The 18,694-nt window shown below is 34.0% G+C and overlaps 1 protein-coding gene across 1 annotated transcript; it reads left to right on the top strand.

Moving 5' to 3' along the window:
* The first annotated feature begins 765 nt into the window (after positions 1-765).
* Positions 766-1,697, top strand: LOC716400 (olfactory receptor 52J3-like). The gene is given in 2 exon segments (XM_015115108.2): positions 766-1,564; positions 1,567-1,697. Coding segments are annotated over 2 exon segments (930 nt in total).
* The last annotated feature ends 16,997 nt before the right edge of the window (positions 1,698-18,694 follow it).

The following is an 18,694-nucleotide window of genomic DNA, read 5'->3' as shown; positions in this document are numbered from 1 at the left end:
CCATAGAAATCCAAAATGAGCCACTGAAAAATTGGTTGCTCTTGAGAAAGTATTTTAATCAGTGAAAATCCTCAACAGGTTTGTTATTATTTTCTTTCTGAGCTCTTTCATGTGTGCTGGTATGTGACCCAGCCTGTGTTTGCTCCCGGGGCAAACATTCCAAGGTATCTATGCTTTTGTTTGTTATATCTACATTTCTCATGTCTCTTCCTGTCTTTTTGACAGGATATTAGGCTTAATCTTGGCATTTGCTTTACATCAATAAATGATTAGCAAATCATTAGAAGAAATTTTGCAGTTTTTAATTATAAAAATATGTGTACATCTGTGTCTGTAACTTCATGTTCTCATTAGTCTGTTTCCTCTTGAATTAATCAGCATTTCCCTTGTGCGTATCTGATTTTTCAGGCATTCTTCTTCAACCAGGGGACTAATAAAGGGTACATGGCATCTTCAGTTATTCCAGTTAAATATCAGACTCTATGTCATAGAATCCTGCAATCTTTAATGTGTAAGGTTACGCATTATGCTACAAGCATTATGTAAACATAAGAATTAAGTTATTTGAGACTGATCTATTCAAATGACTGTAGATTACAAAACACAATAACAGGACCCTCCAAATAACAAAACTTTTCATTTTACTCTACATATACTGAATGAAACACAAACCTAATTATTTTCATTCCAAACTCTTATTCAATCTTCTCTCCCCAGCTCCTGCTTCTATGTGTGGCAAGTTCTCCTACACTGTGATTTGGAAGAATGTTTTATCACAAGAAGAGCATATTTCACCCAGTCACATTTTTTCTCATTGGAATCCCAGGTCTGGAAGACATCCACATGTGGATCTCCCTGCCTTTCTGCTCTGTTTACCTCGTGGTTTTGCTGGGCAATGCCACCATTCTGCTAGTCATCAAGGTAGAACAGACTCTCCGGGAGCCCATGTTGTACTTCCTGGCCATTCTTTCCACTATCGATTTGGCCCTTTCTACAACCTCTGTGCCTTGCATGCTGGGCATCTTCTGGTTTGATGCTCACGAGGTTAACTATGGAGCTTGTGTGACCCAGATGTTTCTGATCCATGCCTTCACTGGCATGGAGGCTGAGGTCTTACTGGCTATGGCTTTTGACCGTTATGTGGCCATCTGTGCTCCACTACATTACACGACCGTCTTGACATCCCAAGTGTTGGTGGGCATTAGCATGTGCCTTGTAATTCATCCAGTTTTACTTACACTTCCCATGATCTATCTTATCTACTGGCTACCCTTTTGTCAGGCTCATGTAATAGCCCATTCCTACTGTGAGCACATGGGCACTGCAAAATTGTCCTGTGGAAACATCCGTATCAATGGTATCTATGGGCTTTTTGTAGTTTCTTTCTTTGTTCTGAACCTAGTCCTCATTGGTATCTCATATGTTTACAGCCTCCGTGCTGTCTTCCGCCTCCCATCACATGATGCTCGGCTAAAAGCCCTAAGCACATGTAGCTCTCACGTTGGGGTCATCTGTGTTTTCTATATCCCCTCAGTCTTCTCTTTCCTTACTCATATGTTTGGACACCACCAGGTTACATTCACATTCTTGTTGCCAATCTCTATTTGATTATCCCAACCTTTCTCAATCCCATCATTTATGGGGTGAGGACCAAACAGATTCGAGAGCAAGTGCTCTATGTTTTTACTAAAAAATAAGACTCTTATCATGTTATTTTACTAAGGGCTTTAATCCGTCTATAAAGACTGATATGTTCTTGCCTTAAGGAATATCTCCTGATCCTCACCTTACTGCTGTCAACTTGCAATGTAAGTTGGTTTGTTCCTGGATGCTGACTAATAATGGATTCCTTTTTTTTTTTTTTTTTTTTTTTTTTGAGACGGAGTCTTGCTCTGTAGCCCGGGCTGGAGTGCAGTGGCCGGATCTCAGCTCACTGCAAGCTCCGCCTCCCGGGTTTACGCCATTCTCCTGCCTCAGCCTCCCGAGTAGCTGGGACTACGGGCGCCCGCCACCTCGCCCGGCTAGTTTTTTGTATTTTTAGTAGAGACGGTGTTTCACCGTGTTAGCCAGGATGGTCTCGATATCCTGACCTCGTGATCCGCCCGTCTCGGCCTCCCAAAGTGCTGGGATTACAGGCTTGAGCCACCGCGCCCGGCCCAATAATGGATTTCAAAACTGTCAGAAACATCATTGTAGTTCAAGTTCAAAGCCTGATCAACTACCCTGGAAGGGATATCCTGGGAGAGAGCTGTGGGGCCTTTGCCTGCATGACCTTGTGAAGAATGCTTGTTAGCACAAGACTGCTTCTGTTCTGGGGAAAGAACATATTATACTGAGTGTTTTGTGACCAGTGATGAGAGATATGTGGCACTGGAAATTTACCCTGTAAACTACTTTCTTTATTCCTTTATTCTTTCTTTCCTTATTTTCTTCCTTTCTTCCTTTTTTCCCTTTTATTCTTTTTCTCTTACTTCTGTTTATTCATACATCATGCATTTCATGATTCCTTTAATTTATATTTATTCAATGTCTGGCCCTATGGAGCTTGCATTCTGTTGTGCTCTTACAAAGCCAGTTTTACAGGTTCAAACAATCATTGCCAAATCCGTAGCTTCAAGTGGAATCATATACCAAATAGATAACACTCAGTGCAATGATAGCCAAAACAAACACATAATTTCAAAACTATTTATCAGTAATACCAGCATAATTTATCACTGATTGATTTTTGGAATTCATGCCCATAACATAAGCACCAGTTAGGTATGGCATTTTTACATCCATGATATAGGGAAGTCTTCACCTATCATTTTTTCCAGTATTCTCTCAATCTGTATTTAACCCTAAAAGACTCTTATTTCAAAATCCAAGGCCTCTCTTTCCAACCTGCGATCTGTCATTTGTTCTCCCACAGACTTTAATATAGAATATGTCCTATTTAGCTATTGATAGCCACATTTCACATGATACTGAAGGTTTTCAATTTATTTAATATGATTTCCAAAGACCAAGCAATTAATTATCTTCTGAATTATCAAACTTGTCACATTGTTTTTTACAATTATACTCATTTTGTCTTATGTAGGTTATTTAAAATGTAAAGCAAAAATGTAACAGTTTTGCTCCTGATACCAAAAATTAACAACTTTTATACTGCACTCATCTCAAAGAGGATGTTTAATAACATGCACACAGCATTAAAGCTAATGTCACCTTTAACACTGCCCCAGCAGATTTCTCTCCCAATGTTCCAGAGGCAAAGGCTAGTGTGTGTATTTTCTGATTTCACATTGCAAATTTTTAGATTTACAGCCAATCACAGTATTTCCGTTAGATCATTTGTTATTTATTTATATAGACTAATGTACTCTGTGTTTTGTTTTGTAATATAGATTTCATTTATGTTTTTATTTTCTAATAGTTGATTCATCTCATTATTTTTAATTACAAAACATGCTGCACATCTTTGTATATATTTCTTCGTACATTTTTAGTTAATTTATCCAGGTTTTATTCTTTAAAGTAAAATTATTAGGTAGTAGATTTACAGCCAATCGGAAAGTATTTCTGCTTTCTTGATATTTGTTTTTGATTCACTTTCTGATTTTACATTTCCTATTGCTTTCCTTTTTTTCACTTTCTTTTTTTGTTATTTTAGTTCCCTTTATTAATAAAAAATTTCCCCACTGATATTTAAAAATTTGCATATTCATTATCTGTTTTTCTATTGGGTATTATTAAAAAATTAACTTCCCCAATTTCATCTTTCTTTTTTTCTAACAAAAACTAATTTGTAACTACCTACTCTGAAGAAACAAACATATCAATCCTCTTTTAACTTTTGCTATTTTTCTTCTACCTACATCCATCTCACTCATGTTGCTGCCATCTGGAATCTTACTTCCAGGTTTAAAAATAGGAATAAAACAGTTTACAATAATTATATATATATATATATATATATAAATTTTCAAATTTTATTTTATTTTAGCTTCAGATGGAACATGTGCAGGTTTGTTGCATAAGTATAGTGAATGTTGCTGAGGTTTAGGCTTTTAATTATCTTGTCAACCATGTAGTGAATATAATAGCTGATAGGTAGTTTTTCAACACTTGCCTCCATCTCTTCCTCCCCTCTTTTGAAGTTTCCAATGTTTATTGTTCCCGTCTTTCTGTCCATGTGACTCAATGCTTAGCTTTCATTTATGAATGAGAACATGAAATATTTGCTTTTGTGTTTCTTCATTAATTCACTTAGGATAATGGCCTCCAGGTGCATCCATGTTGCTGCAAAGGACATAATTTTGCACATTTTATGCTGTGTAGTATTCCATTATGCGTATGTGCGTATCACGTTTTATTTATCTCATCTGCTGTTGATGAACCCCTGGGTTGATTCTATGTCTTTGCTGTTGTGAACAGCGCCGTAATAAACTTACAAGTGCAGATGTCTTTTTGGTAGAACAATTTATTTTCCTTCAAGTATAAGGACACATCTAATATTCCCCACCCCAGCCATGCTGCCAGACACAACAGCCCTCACATTTCAGCCAATTACCTCCTGTTTTGGTAATAACTGATTATAATTTTGTGTCTAAATGTGTCTTCACCTACTTTTACAATTTAATAACAGGACAAAGGTTTATAGAACTTTGGAACAAAGTTTCATTCTATCTACTTTCTAAATTAATTGTTCAACTTTTTTTTTTTCTAGCAATTAGTGTTAAATGAAAAAATATAATTCCAAACATTTTTCATGCTTTTGAAATATTTTTTCTCTGTTCTTTGGAAAACATTTTGATGTTATAATATTTCATTTTATTGAGTCTAGCTTTGTAATTTTTTAATAAATAATGTTCGGTATTCTGTAGGTCCTTACATTCTGAAACTATATCTTCCATGATGTGATTATCACACATTGAGTGCTTGTATCAAAACATTTCATGTACCCCATAAACATATACACTTGCTATACATACCCACAAAATTTTAAAAAAGGAAACAATTAAAAATATTAAAATTAATCAAGCACTTTTACTTCCTAAGCATAAAAAAATCAGAGTACCTGGAATAGCTAGAATAATTTTCAAAATAAACATAATAAAGTGAAACTATCAATTTTTCTGTTTTAATACTTATTTTATGGCTATAATTATCAAGTCTGTGTAGTAGTGGCAGGAGGATAGAGACATAGATAAATTGAAAGTACTAGAAAAACCAGAAATAAGCCAGTAAAATATGACCATTTGAATTTTAATACAGTTTGACTGAGATACAATTAGCACACCATATATTTTACCTATTTAAATATACAATTAAATGAACTTTAGTATATTCAAAGAGTTTCGCTGCTGTACTGCAATCGATTTAGTATTTGTTCATGACCTCGAAGCGAAATATCATACCTATTTAGCAGTCAATAGTGCTTCCAGTTCTAGAAAACTATGAATTCACTTTCTATAGCCTATTAATTTGCCTCTTTTGAACATTTCAAATAAAAAGTAAAAAGTATGCCTTCATGGAAAATGTGTGCCTTCTATCACACATCATGCAGTATGCTTTCTATTCCCAACCATATTGAAGCATGTATCAGACCTGTATTCCTTTTTATTGATACATAATATCTAATTGTACAGTTATACTATATTTTATGTATACATTCATCAATTGATGGACATTTAATTTAGATTATTTTCAAGGCTTGGCTACTATGAGTAGTACTTCTATGGACATTTGTATACAACCTTTTGCATGACATGTGTTTTCATTTTTCCAGGGTATATACACAGAAGTGGAATTGTTAGGTTGTGGGTAATCTGTGTTTAGCAAATCAGGAAATAGAAATTAAAACCACGAGGAGGTATCACTACCAACCTATCAGAAGGACTAAAATTGAAAAGAATATATAGGGTGAAACACAAATGCTGGCAAAAATATAGAGAAACTTGATCACTCTTACATTGCTGGTGTGAATGTAAAATTGGGCAGCCCTTCAGGAAAACAGTTTGACAACTTTTCCAAACCAAATGTGCAATGAATATATGACCCAACAATTGTACCCATGGGTATTCATCTCAGAGAAATGAAAACTTATGTGCACATGAATTCCTGCACAAAATGCTTACAGTTGCTCTGTTGATAATTGTCAAATAATGGAAACAATCCAGACATCCTTCAATGAATGAATGTTTAATCACATCAACAAATTACTGATACACACAACTTGGATGAATCCTTGGATAATTATGCTGAGTGAAAAAAGATTTCATACAGTATGATTCCATTTATGTAACATTATTTAGATTATGAAATTATTGAAAAATATTGATTAGTTGTTTTCAGGATGTAAGGCCAAGGGAGTGGATCAGGCATGGTAAGGATGTTACTGTGCCTGTAAAAAACAGCTTAAGACATCCTTGTGGTGATGTAAATCTTCTGTATCTTCAATGTCCCAATGTTGGTATCATGGCTGCAATGTTGTTTTGCGAGATATAAGTTTGGAGAAAACTGGGAAAAGGCTACATGTGGTCGCTCTGCATTTCTCACAGCTGCATGCAAGACTAAAAGTACCTTATTTATTTATTTTTTAAAAGCTGATTGGGACTGGGCGGGGTGACTCACGCCTGTAATCGCAGCACTTTGGGAGGCCAAGGCGGGTGGATCACGAGGTCAGGAGATCCAGACCATCCTGGCTAACACAGTGACATCCCGTCTCTACTAAAAATACCAAAGGAAACTAGCCGGGCGTGGTGGTGGGCGCCCGTAGTCTCAGCTACTGGGGAGGCTGAGGGAGGAGAATGGCGTGAATCCGGGAGGTGGAGCTTACAGTGGGCGGAGATCGCGCCACTGCACTCCAGCCTGGGCGACAAAGCGAGACTCTATCTCAAAAAAAAAAAAAAAAAAAAAAAAAAAAAAAAAACAACAACAACAACAACAAAAACCAACAACAAAAAAGGCTTATTAGGAAAATAGGTAAAATGCGTATCCCTTTGTGGTTGGGTAGAGTGTCTACAAATGTCAATTTGCTCAGGTTGGTTGATGAGTGTCATTTAGTTCTTCTCTTTCCCTGCAGATACTCTATCCACTTGCTCAATCCGTTAGTGAGAGTGAAGTGTTGAATTGCTTATATTTGTGGATGTCTTCATATATTTTTAAAGCCTACTAGTTTTTGAAAAATACACTTTGAACTACCGTTGTTACACAATACCCTTTAAATTAGTGTTTGTTCTGAAACACATTTTGTCTGATATCAGCATATACTCTTTAGCTTTTCTTTGTTAATTTTTTGTGATAAATCTTTTTCCATTTTTCTACATTTGTGATACCTAGGTCTTCATTTTAGATATAGAAAACATATAAGTGGGCCTTTGTTTTTCCCCAATATAATAATCTCTGTTAGTTCACGTATTTAGCCTGTTCATTTTTATTGTGATTATTGATATGTTTAGATTAAAATCTACCAGCTTTCTAGCATTTTCTTACTTATTGGATCTGTTTTTTGTTTCTTTTCCCCTCATTTTCTACTGTCTTGGTTTTGCTCAACATTTTTAACTGAATCTATGTTATCTCCAATACTGAATCATTATTAACATAGTTTTTTCTTAATACTTGCAACATGTAACTTTAATTAAGTATAGTCTATTTTCAAATACTTTACTGCTTCATGTACAGTGTAAGAACCTTACAACACTATATCCCTAACTCTTCCTTTTCATTTTTAGTGTTGCTTGTCATTTTATATACATCATATAATTTTACTATTAAGTTTTACATCATATAGAATATTCTATAAATGATATATAGGCATGCACTGCAAAATGACATTTCGGTCAAGTACAGATCTCATATAAAGTGGTGGACATCCAGTATGTTAAGGTTAATTTATTATTGAAGAAAAATATTATTTTTTATAAATTTAACATAGCTTAAATGTACAATGTTTATCAAGTCTACAGTAGTATACAGTTATGTCCTAGGCCCTCACATTTACTCACCACTTCACATTCTTTCACTCATGGACTCACCCAGAGCAACTTCCAGTCCTGCAAGTTCCATTTGTGAAAGTGTCCTATAAGGGTGTACCACCTTTTTGTTTTTTATATTGTATTTTTGGTGTACTTTTTTATGTTTAGATATATTCAGATACACAAATACCACAGTCTTACAGTTGCCTACAGTAGTCAGTACTGTACATGTTGTATAAGTTTGTGGCCTAAGAGCAATAGGCTTTCCCACATATCTTAAGTCTGTAGTAGGTTATACCATCTGGGTTTGTGTAAATACACTCTATAATGTTCACACAATGATCAAGTTGCCCAGTGATGCATTTCTGAGGCTGTATCCCCATTGTTGAGCACACGTGATTGTAATATAAAATATTATGAAGTCATTTTATACTGATAACATTTTTTTATTTCTACAGACACTTATCTTTAAGAGCAGCAAACTATAGACCCCCACCTGCTTTTGTGAGTAGTTTTATTGAAACAGAGATATGCTCACTTACTTTTATATTATATATGCCTCTCTTTGCATTTCAGTGGCAGAGTTAAATAAAACCATATGGCCATAGAATTGCAATAGAAACCACATGACCTTCAAAAGTCTACAATAATTAATCTTGTCCTTTATAGTAGGTATACTGAACCCTATTTCAGCTACATTCAAAAGGAGAAAGTAATTAGTTTTAAGTTCAATCATTTCATTACTGCACATGAAGTTCTAGAGTCTCTATTTCTTGAATAGAGGGACCCAGTCTGGCAAAACAGCTGCAATTTTAGCTACCATCTGTTTAATTTTATTAATTGTATTGTGATTATCTAACAAATACCATGAAAAAAATCATTGTGTGTATGATTAGTTTCACGATGTTGCTCAGGCTAGTCTCGAACTCCTGAGTTCAAGGGATCTGCCTGCCTTGACCTCCCAAAGTGCTGGGATTACAGGTGTGAGCCACTGCACCGCCTGGCCTGGTTTTATATTTTTAAAGTTTGAAGTACATCAGTAGTATATAGAAATAGAATTATTTGTTGAATGCTGATTTATATCTCCTGAGACCTTGGTGAACTCATTTAATGGTTTTGATAATTTTTTAATCTTTTATATTTTTTACATGAACAATCTTGTCATCTATAAATAGGAAGAATTTTATTTTTTTCTTTCTATTATCCTTTTTTATTTTTAATATATATTTTTTTTAATTTAAGTTCTGGGATACATGTGCAGAACGTGCAGATTACATAGGTATACATGTGCCATGGTGGTTGGCTTCACCCATCAACCCGTCATCTAGGTTTTAAGCCACCCATGCATTAGGTACTTGTCTTAATGATCTCCCTCCTCTTGCTCCCAACCCCCCAACAGGCCCCAGTGTGTGATGTTCCCCTCCCTATAACCATGTGTTCTCATTGTTCAACTTGCACTTATGAGTGAGAATATGTGGTGTTTGGTTTTCTGTTTCTGTGTTAGTTTGCTAAGAATGATGGTTTCCAGCCTCATTCGTGTCCCTGCAAAGGACATGAACTCATTCTCTTTTATGGCTGCATAGTATTCCATGGTGTATATGTGCCACATTTTCTTTATCCAGTCTATCATTGATGGGCATTTGGATTGGTTCCAAGTCTTTGCTATTATAAATAGTGCTGCAATAAACATACATGTGAATGTGTCTTTATAGCAGAATGACTTATAATCCGTTGGATATATACCCAGTAATGGGATTGCTGGGGCAAATGCTATTTCTGGTCACTAGAAAAATGTAAATCAAAATCCCAATGAGATACCATCTCACACCAGTTAGAATGGTGATCATTAAAATGTCAGGAAACAACAGATACTGGTGAGACTGTGGAGAAATAGGAATGCTTTTACAATGTTGGTGGGAGTGGATATTAGTTCAACCATTGTGGAAGACAGTGTGGTGTTTATTTTTTATTAACTAACTACCCTGGCTAGAATTTCTAGCACTGTGATGGATAATATTGGTGAGAATGCATTTCCTTGCCTTTCTTAGAGGGAATATATTATCTTTCGTTATGAAGCATAATGTTTGATGTAGATTATGTTCGTCAATTTTCTTTTTCAAGCTGAAGAAGATCCTCTCTATTGAAATTTTATGGGAGTTTTTATCATGAGTGAGTTTTGAGTTTTGTAAATTTTTGTTTTCATAAATTGATTGACCAATATATTTTTTTTCTTATTTAGGTTGCTAAATTTATAGATTTCACTGACTTTTAAAAAATTTTTATTAAGGAAGTTTATTAAATAAGCGTGCTTAAGGATAACATTTTTTAAGTGGACCAAGACTCATTATTGGCACAATTTCGGAAGATTAAATGTATACACTCATCAAAGGATTTCAGGCTTAAAATGCATTCAGTACACCAAATTGAACTTCTCAATACTCTAGAACATATACGTAAGCAATGGAATTTTTTTTTCTTTTTTGCACAGCCATTTGTTATTCTCCAGAGCTTAAGCTAATTTATGTTCTCTTGGAAAAGCCAGAAAACAAAAACATTAACAATCATTTATGTAACAACAACTTGTCTTAGTTGTACTACTTGCAAAATTTAAACAAACTGTCATCACAACTTTTCACATACATAAATAAAAACATCAATATCTCAATGTTCACAATATCTTATAACACCTGTCCAAACTTCCATCAAGTTATAAAGGAACTGTTTTAGATTAAGCCAAAGATTTATTTGATGAGATAAAACATTCGGTTGTCACTTCTGCAACTTTGTGTTGCACACCAGTGATTACCCCTTTGATTAATCTAGCCTTCCCCTGTTACTGTTGCATGTTCTTGGCAGGAAGCAGGTATTTCTAAGCCATTTGACACACTCAATAATGTTTTACAGTGAAGAGCCTCCAGTATAATTATTCTTAACTTTACTTACTATCCTATTTTCTAGTATCTTTCTCTCTCTCCCTTTCTGGATGAAAATATTTCTCAGAACACACCTCATGCCTTCAGAGTTAAGTATTTAAACAAAACTTCTCTGTTGACATGAGCACTTTTTTCCCCCTCTTGGGCTGAGTTTTTACGACTTTCAATTCCAGGTCAACATTTATTCATTCTGATGAATTCTGTCACACATATTTAGTATTAAACAGAAGCAAATTGTAAACCACTAAATATTGGAAGAGAGGTACTTACTTTACTTGGTTTTTCATTAAAATGGCAAGAATGCTATAAAGACTCCCTTAAATTTGTATGTTTTACTAGTTTCAAAAGGGTTGGCCATTATAAGACATAGAATGCTTTTTGTGGTCTAATGTCTTTCATGTTTTCTCTATTTGGTCTCCTCATTAATACTTTGGTTAATTGATGCATATTTTTGAGTCACTGGTCACTTAAATGCACACAGGAAGAAAATAAAATATTAACATCCTGTGTATTGACTGAGTTTGTATGCAGCCCACTTTGGAGATCAGTACATCAAAACCTGTGAGGATTGTTGTTCAGAGATAGTGAGTTTAAACATTTGTCCTTTCATATGTGGTAATTAATAATCTCTAGAGCTCATTTAGCCATATTAAATATAATCATGAAGAAGAAACAATCACTTGCATGTGTGTTCATGTGTGTGTGTGCTATTGTGATATGTATGTTTCTGGTTGAACTATTAATTCACCAGTAGGCATCAACTGCTGTTAGTACATGTGGGGAAAGCATTAAGGAATTATGCTCCTGGTTTATAATTTCAGTTACAAGGAAAAGAAGTAGAAACAGGCTGACAAAACTGTAATGAGTGATCAGGATGGGAGGAATTGAGTGACATTGGAAAGGGACATACAAAACATAAACAAGCATATACATAAATACAGTCAAAGATAGTTAGAATGAAATAAACAAAATGCATTATGAAATAAATACTTCAAATAATAAAATTAATGAAGTTGTGTGAAATTAAATTCTAATTATAAAAATTCTACTAAGACAGAGAATTTCAATTTTTCTCTCAACAAGGATATAAAAAATATTTGGGGGAATTATGGTGAAATGGAGAATGAGAGATAAATTTAGAGCTATTTTTTTTCTCAGCTTATTATTCTTACTTTAAAATCTTAGTGCTTTTCCAACCTAAGATGGTTTCCATAATAGAAGAAAGTTGTGTTAATGGCTGAACTTTTTTTTTTTTTGGTAAATTATAAAACCTTATTAAATTATATTAAATATGAATTAAAATCAACGCATTTGTATACTAAGTTCATTGACAGGGAGACTCAGTATTTTTTAAAAATAGCTTCCTCCCCAAAGGACCTATTTATTCATTGTGATTTTGAAAAATACTTATTTTGGTTTAGAATAATTTTAGATACAACTGTAATTCGTGAGGATATTACAGATACTTCCCATACATCCTACATTTAATTCCTCTTATTGCAAACATCTTATATTAGTGTAGTCTATTTTCCAAAATTAATGAAGCAACTAATTGATACATATTTATAACTAAAATTCATACTTTATTAAGATTTTCTTAGCTTTTAGCTAATATCCTTTTTCTAATTCAGCATCCCATTTGGGATACCCCATTACCATTAAATCATTGTGTCTCTTAAGGAGAGACAAACATAAATTATAATGATATAGAACAATTAAAATGAAAAGTATGGACATTTCTACATTGAATTTGCTGATTGACATTAGACTCTATAAATTCCACAAAGTCAGGGAAGGTGACATAGTCACTATTTTATCTCCAGCATCCAACAATTACAAAAGTTGACACTCAGAAAACTATTATAATTATATTAAAAGAAGAAGTTCCATGAAACATCAATTACCCAGCAAAAATGGATGCATTCATATCTAATATAAACGTATCAATCAACTACTCCAAATAATAGAGAAAAATAACATCACCTGCTTAAATGAAATTATAAGGGTATCGGGTAGAGAGAACAAGAATGCAGCAATATGGTAAAACCTCATCTCTACTAAAAAACAAAACCAAAAAACAAAAATTAGCCAGGCTTTGTGGTTCATGCCTGTAGTCTCAGCTACTTGGCAGGCTGAGGCAGGAGAATCGCTTGAACCTGGGGGGCAGAGGTTGCAGTGAGCTGAGATCATGCCACTGCACTGCAACCTGGGCAACAGAGCGAGACTCTGTCTCAAATAATAATAATAATAATAATAATAATGCAGCAACAGATCTCAAAATGTGGTATGAAAAGCAGATAGAGAAATTTGGTGTATTTAAATACAGAAGAAAGCCAATAGAGCCACATATTAGAATATAATTTTTATGACAAGACATTTCTCTCACTCAAATTTCATAACATTGCATTCAGAACCTCATATGTAGTAGGTGCTATTCCTAAACTGGATGTCATTAGGAAGGAACATCCAGTTTGTGAATGTGTAAGTCCACAGTCTACAGAAATGTATGCTCACCCAATCAGTATGTCACCACACAGGCTTCTGCGGTTCGGAGACAAAAATTTAATATAAGAAACATACATTTGTGTACATGCTTTTTTGCAGGAAATTCTATCACTTTGAAACGTACTGTATACAGAGCACTTTAGATAAGTAAGAAACATCTCAGGGATAAGTTCTTAGATGGATGTATACAGTAAATTAAAATAAAATGTTCTATGTGATACTTTCAACTTTGGTAGCATTCTACTCTCCCTAAACCCTGACAATATAGCCTCATTGCCAATATTATGCTAAGATTTGCCTGAATACTTTTTACTTTAGCTATCCTCTCTCGTTATTACCATCATCACCAAAGAACCCCTTTGAATTTTGAACAAGGTAGGGGTTTCCTAGCTCTTAAATGTAGTGGTGGAAATTAATTCCAGTTGATTGAATGATAACACATACGGATTAACACATAGGGTGGGTACTCTCTATTCAATAGACACACAGACTGATCAAAATTTATGCCAAAATACACAAAAAATCTCCTAAAGGTTTAAAATTGGTCCATTTAAAAATATTTAATCATGATTATTGTAAAACAAAATACAGAATAATAGTGAAAACAGCAGCATCAACTACCAATTATTGAAGTACTGCCTACTATTTGCAAAGTTTTGTTACGTGCAAAATCATCTCTAATTTATAAAAGGAACACCCTTCAAGGAGAATATGGATTTTCCTTATTTTCTATATAAGTGAGCTAAGGATCAATAAGTTTAAGAGGCTTGTCAGATGTTTAAAATGCTTCTAATGGATGATCTGGGAAATTAAGCTAGACATAAAAGTAGTGAATTGACATGGAAGGAAAATAGAAAGAAACGAAAACATAATGTATGACTTACCTGTGTTATACATACTGGATAAAATACACACACACATGCATAATATTACACACAGGTTAGACAAATACACATTTTTTTCAAAACTCGCAACATCCATCTGAAAAACACGTTAGTATCTCTAGCTCAAAGCTGAGGCAATCATGACTTTAGGAATTTAAGATACATGTCAAATGTTTAATTAAAAACTAATGAGAAAAAATAGAAGCCTTTTAGACTATTAGATTTATGATAATGCAATTATTTTCATTTTTTAAAATTTATTATTTGAGACAGAGTCACACTTTGTCACCCTGGGTGGAGTGCAGTGGCGTGATCTCGGCTCACTGCAACCTCCGCCTCTCTGGTTCAAGTGATTCTCCTGCCTCAGCCTCCAGAGTAACTGGGATTACAGGCACGCACTGTCATATCTGGCTAATTTTTTGTATTTTTAGTAGGAACAGAGTTTCTCTATGTTGTCCAGGATGGTCTCGAACTCCTGGCCTCAAGTGATCTGACCACCTCTGCCTCCCAAAATGCTGGGATTACAGGAGTGAGCCAGTGCACCCAGTCTCAATCATTTTCAAAGTTAACTAAATTAATCTAATCTGTCTTCATGCACCTTGCTATTATTATTTGATGGGGCAGTATTTTCAAAGCATTTCTGACCATGGAAAGCTTTTACTGTTCCATAGAAAAATGCTTTACTCAATATTAGAGAGGTTAACAAATCCTGGTAGTTTGAAAGAAATGCCACATACATTATTGGGATTACTACCCAAATTAATGATAGTGATAAGGTTGTAAATCATATGCTATGTAAGTCTATATCCCATTTTATAAAATGTGGGATGTTTAACAGGTAAAATAAAGAATAAATAACTACTAGAAAAAATTGTCTGTGTACATAAAATATCCATCTTCTTGAGAAATATGTAAATGAACAAAATTATGGGCATCACGTTTTTGAATAAATAGAACTGCATAAAATATGACTGATGGTTTTCAGAAGACACAAAAATAGAAACATTGGCCATGACAACACTTTGCTGATAAATAAGTGCAACCCATCCAGTCTATCATGTCACATTAAACATTCTTTTTATGTTACAATCTATTCTGAATGAAAATACAACTGTAAAATCACTAAACTAATTTGTTGGTGAAATAAAATAACTCCTCTTTTAAGAGAGCTTTTTTTTCTGAGAATAACTGCTGAATAAGTTACATATGTATGACTTGTTTAACCTGTGCAGAATTACATAGTTCCTTCTGAATTACTTTGTTTTGAACATCAAAGTAGCATTTGAAACAGCCATACCTCAATCAATGTGAATTGGGGATAATTAAGGAGATAATCAGACAGAAATTGTTTTTGAAAAGAAAAACAAAGAAATCAAACACAGATTTACTCATTATTTTACCTCATATTTTATAACTCCATTTCAAGCTAACAACTTAACCTTCAATCTTATACTAATTTACAATAACTCTACACTTACTCACCTGTGCACACATTTTATATTATTGTGTTAGAGTTGATTTTTATATTTGCATCAATTAACAACTTTTTGCAGTTGTAGTTATTCTTAATATTTTTTCCTTTTACTTTTATACTAGTGTTAAAAGTTATTATTTCACCACCATTTAGTATTACATTATTCGGCATTCGTATATATATTACATTTACCAGTGAGATTTGTACTTTCATATGTACTATTTAGCATCCTTTCATTTCAGAATGAATTCCCCTCAGCACCTCTTGTAAGACAGGTCTAGTGGTGACAAATTTCCTCAGTGTCGTTTGTTGGGTAAAGTCTTTCATTTGTAAAGGACAAACTGGGTTGAGTGAATATAGTAATCTCATTTGGCCCCCAGCACTTTGAATATATCATCCCATCCTTTCCCGGCTTACAAGGTTTCTGCTGAGAAATCTGCTGATAATTAAGTAAGGGTTGCCTTGCGTGTTATAAATTACCTTTATTTTGATGCTGACAAAATTTTCTTTGTGTTTACAATCTGATCAGACACAAGTGCAACTTCTTATGGTCAGAAATGGATAACAAACCTGTAAATGTACCCCTGAACCTAAAACAAAAGCTAAAAAAAGGCTTAGAACTAAAACTAGGAATATCTATATATTTCTGGTGACAAAGACTGAAAACAGATAAACAGTATCACCCATCAAGGAAGATGAATCAATTGAAATAATTTAAAAATATGTGAAAAGGGGCTGTGAGACCAAACAGGGTATATAATCTGTCCTCACTTCACCCAAAATCTCTTTATTTTAGCATCCTACCCAATACCTGGCTGAAACTAAAACAGTTTTAGTTAAGTTCATTATTGATCCCTGGATACCAAACCCAAACAAATATCCCTGTCTCATCCTACTACAACTTCCAGCAGCATGTGACCCTGGATCATTCCATTCTTTGAAACAAAGTATATATTACAAAGTATATATCTTTATATAGTTTGTTTAAAAGTGTGTGTGTACATATGCATATGTACTAGTTTATATATATATACATGTTCAAATAGCAAGCTAGATATACACGAACATACCCATACACACATACATAAATATGTATAGGTGTTTGTGTGTGTGTTTATATACATATATATGTATATATGTATGTATGAACCTATATTTTGAAGTACATATACTTTGAAATATATATTTGTTATATATTTTTGACAATTTAGTTAGACACAAGTGGAACTTCTTACAGTGAGAAATGAATGACAAACCTGCACATGTACCCTGAACTTAAAATAAAAGGTTCAAATATACTATATGTGTATATATATAACATACTCTTATACATATATATTGCATCTATATATACTGAATATGTTTATGTATCACATACCATATGTATAACATAGCACACTGTATGTATATAACTAATATACTCTTACTTCCTTTCATATTGCTAATCTTTTTAAAAATTTTCTTGAATATTCCTTCATAGTCAGATCTCTAAATGTTGCCATGGGTACCTTGTATTTTAGATGTGGTTTTCTCTCTCATATATAACTATGTTCTTTCTCTAAGATTTTTAAATTCAGCAATGCAGCATTCAAATCTGTCTATGCATTGGTAACTCCACTGTACATCAGCACACCTGACTCCTCAAATGATCTCCCAAATAGTATATTCGACAGCATACTGGATATTAGAACATCTAAGAGGCACAGTAAACATCACACAATCAATAAAGAATTTTCCTTAATAATTCCTTTAACATTTCCTTCTCAGTAAAAGTAAATCTTACTGCATGGTTATTCAAATCTGAAAACTAGGTATTGTTCTCCATTATTAAAAACCTTTTACCTCTGTCAAGTTCGTTAATAAGTCCCCTTGTTTCTATGTCCAACATGCTTTAATTTATTTACTTCTGATCTTTAGCACTGTCATTACTGTTTCTTTCTGTGATACTTTGTTAGCCTTTTATCTCATTCTTTCCACTCTTGTGCGATTCTTCCTAAAACTGTGTTTTTATAGCAGGTAGTAAATTCTTGAAAAACAAAGCAACAACAATGAAACATTGGCAAGTCAAGTCACTCCTCTGCTAACAAGATAATTTCTTTCTACAGATCTCATATTAAAAGGGAAAACATTGCTATGTTATCACTTGTGAGACTGTTACATAATGGGATCATTTTTCCTTATGTGTGTAAAGAGAAGTAGAAGTATACATCTGGTTTTGCTCCAGTCATCTTCCTTCTCATCATTGTGCTCTTTTGCTCAAAATCCTCAGCTTGCTTCCCAGACAGCTTTACTCTTTCTGATATCAAAACAGCATTGCCACTCTTGTATACCAAACTACAGGCATTTTTTTTTCACTCTTTTTATTGGTATAACAGTTCAAACCTCTTTTTTTTACCATTCTATTAAAACATTTTCATTCAGTTATCTAAAACAGCCCACCACATTTTCCTTTATATTACTGTATCACTAACACTTTATTTTCTCCTACAAAATTTTCTCCATTTTCTCTTCACTTATATCCCCTATTTCTAACTTCCTAAAGCCAATCTCTCTTTCCTTTAGCCAACCTTTTCTTTCCTTGTTTCTTTTCACAAATGGCAGTTGTTTTCCCTCCTAGCTCTGCCCTCCTCCCTCCATCGGACTTATAAAATGTGTAGGCTACTTCTGTTTACCCATCCCTTCACTAGCTTATTGCTTTGTACTCTTACTCCTGGTTAGGATGCTCAAGTTGGGCTTCGTTCTGCCTAAGGAGTCTAGAAGGTTACCAGTTTATATACCAATGCTTAAGGAAGTGTCTAATTTGTCCTGGAGTTCTGGAAGCCTGGGGGAACTGTAGCTACTCATGGTATATACGGAGTAGAGAGCTGTGGGTCTAAGGAATGTGAGTTGCTCAGGTAGAGGTACAGGGAATTTCCATAGAAACTGAGAATTCCT

This window comes from Macaca mulatta, chromosome 14 (genome assembly GCF_049350105.2).
Source record: "Macaca mulatta isolate MMU2019108-1 chromosome 14, T2T-MMU8v2.0, whole genome shotgun sequence".
Lineage (NCBI taxonomy): Eukaryota > Metazoa > Chordata > Mammalia > Primates > Cercopithecidae > Macaca > Macaca mulatta.
This window is presented reverse-complemented; position numbering and strand designations above follow the sequence as displayed.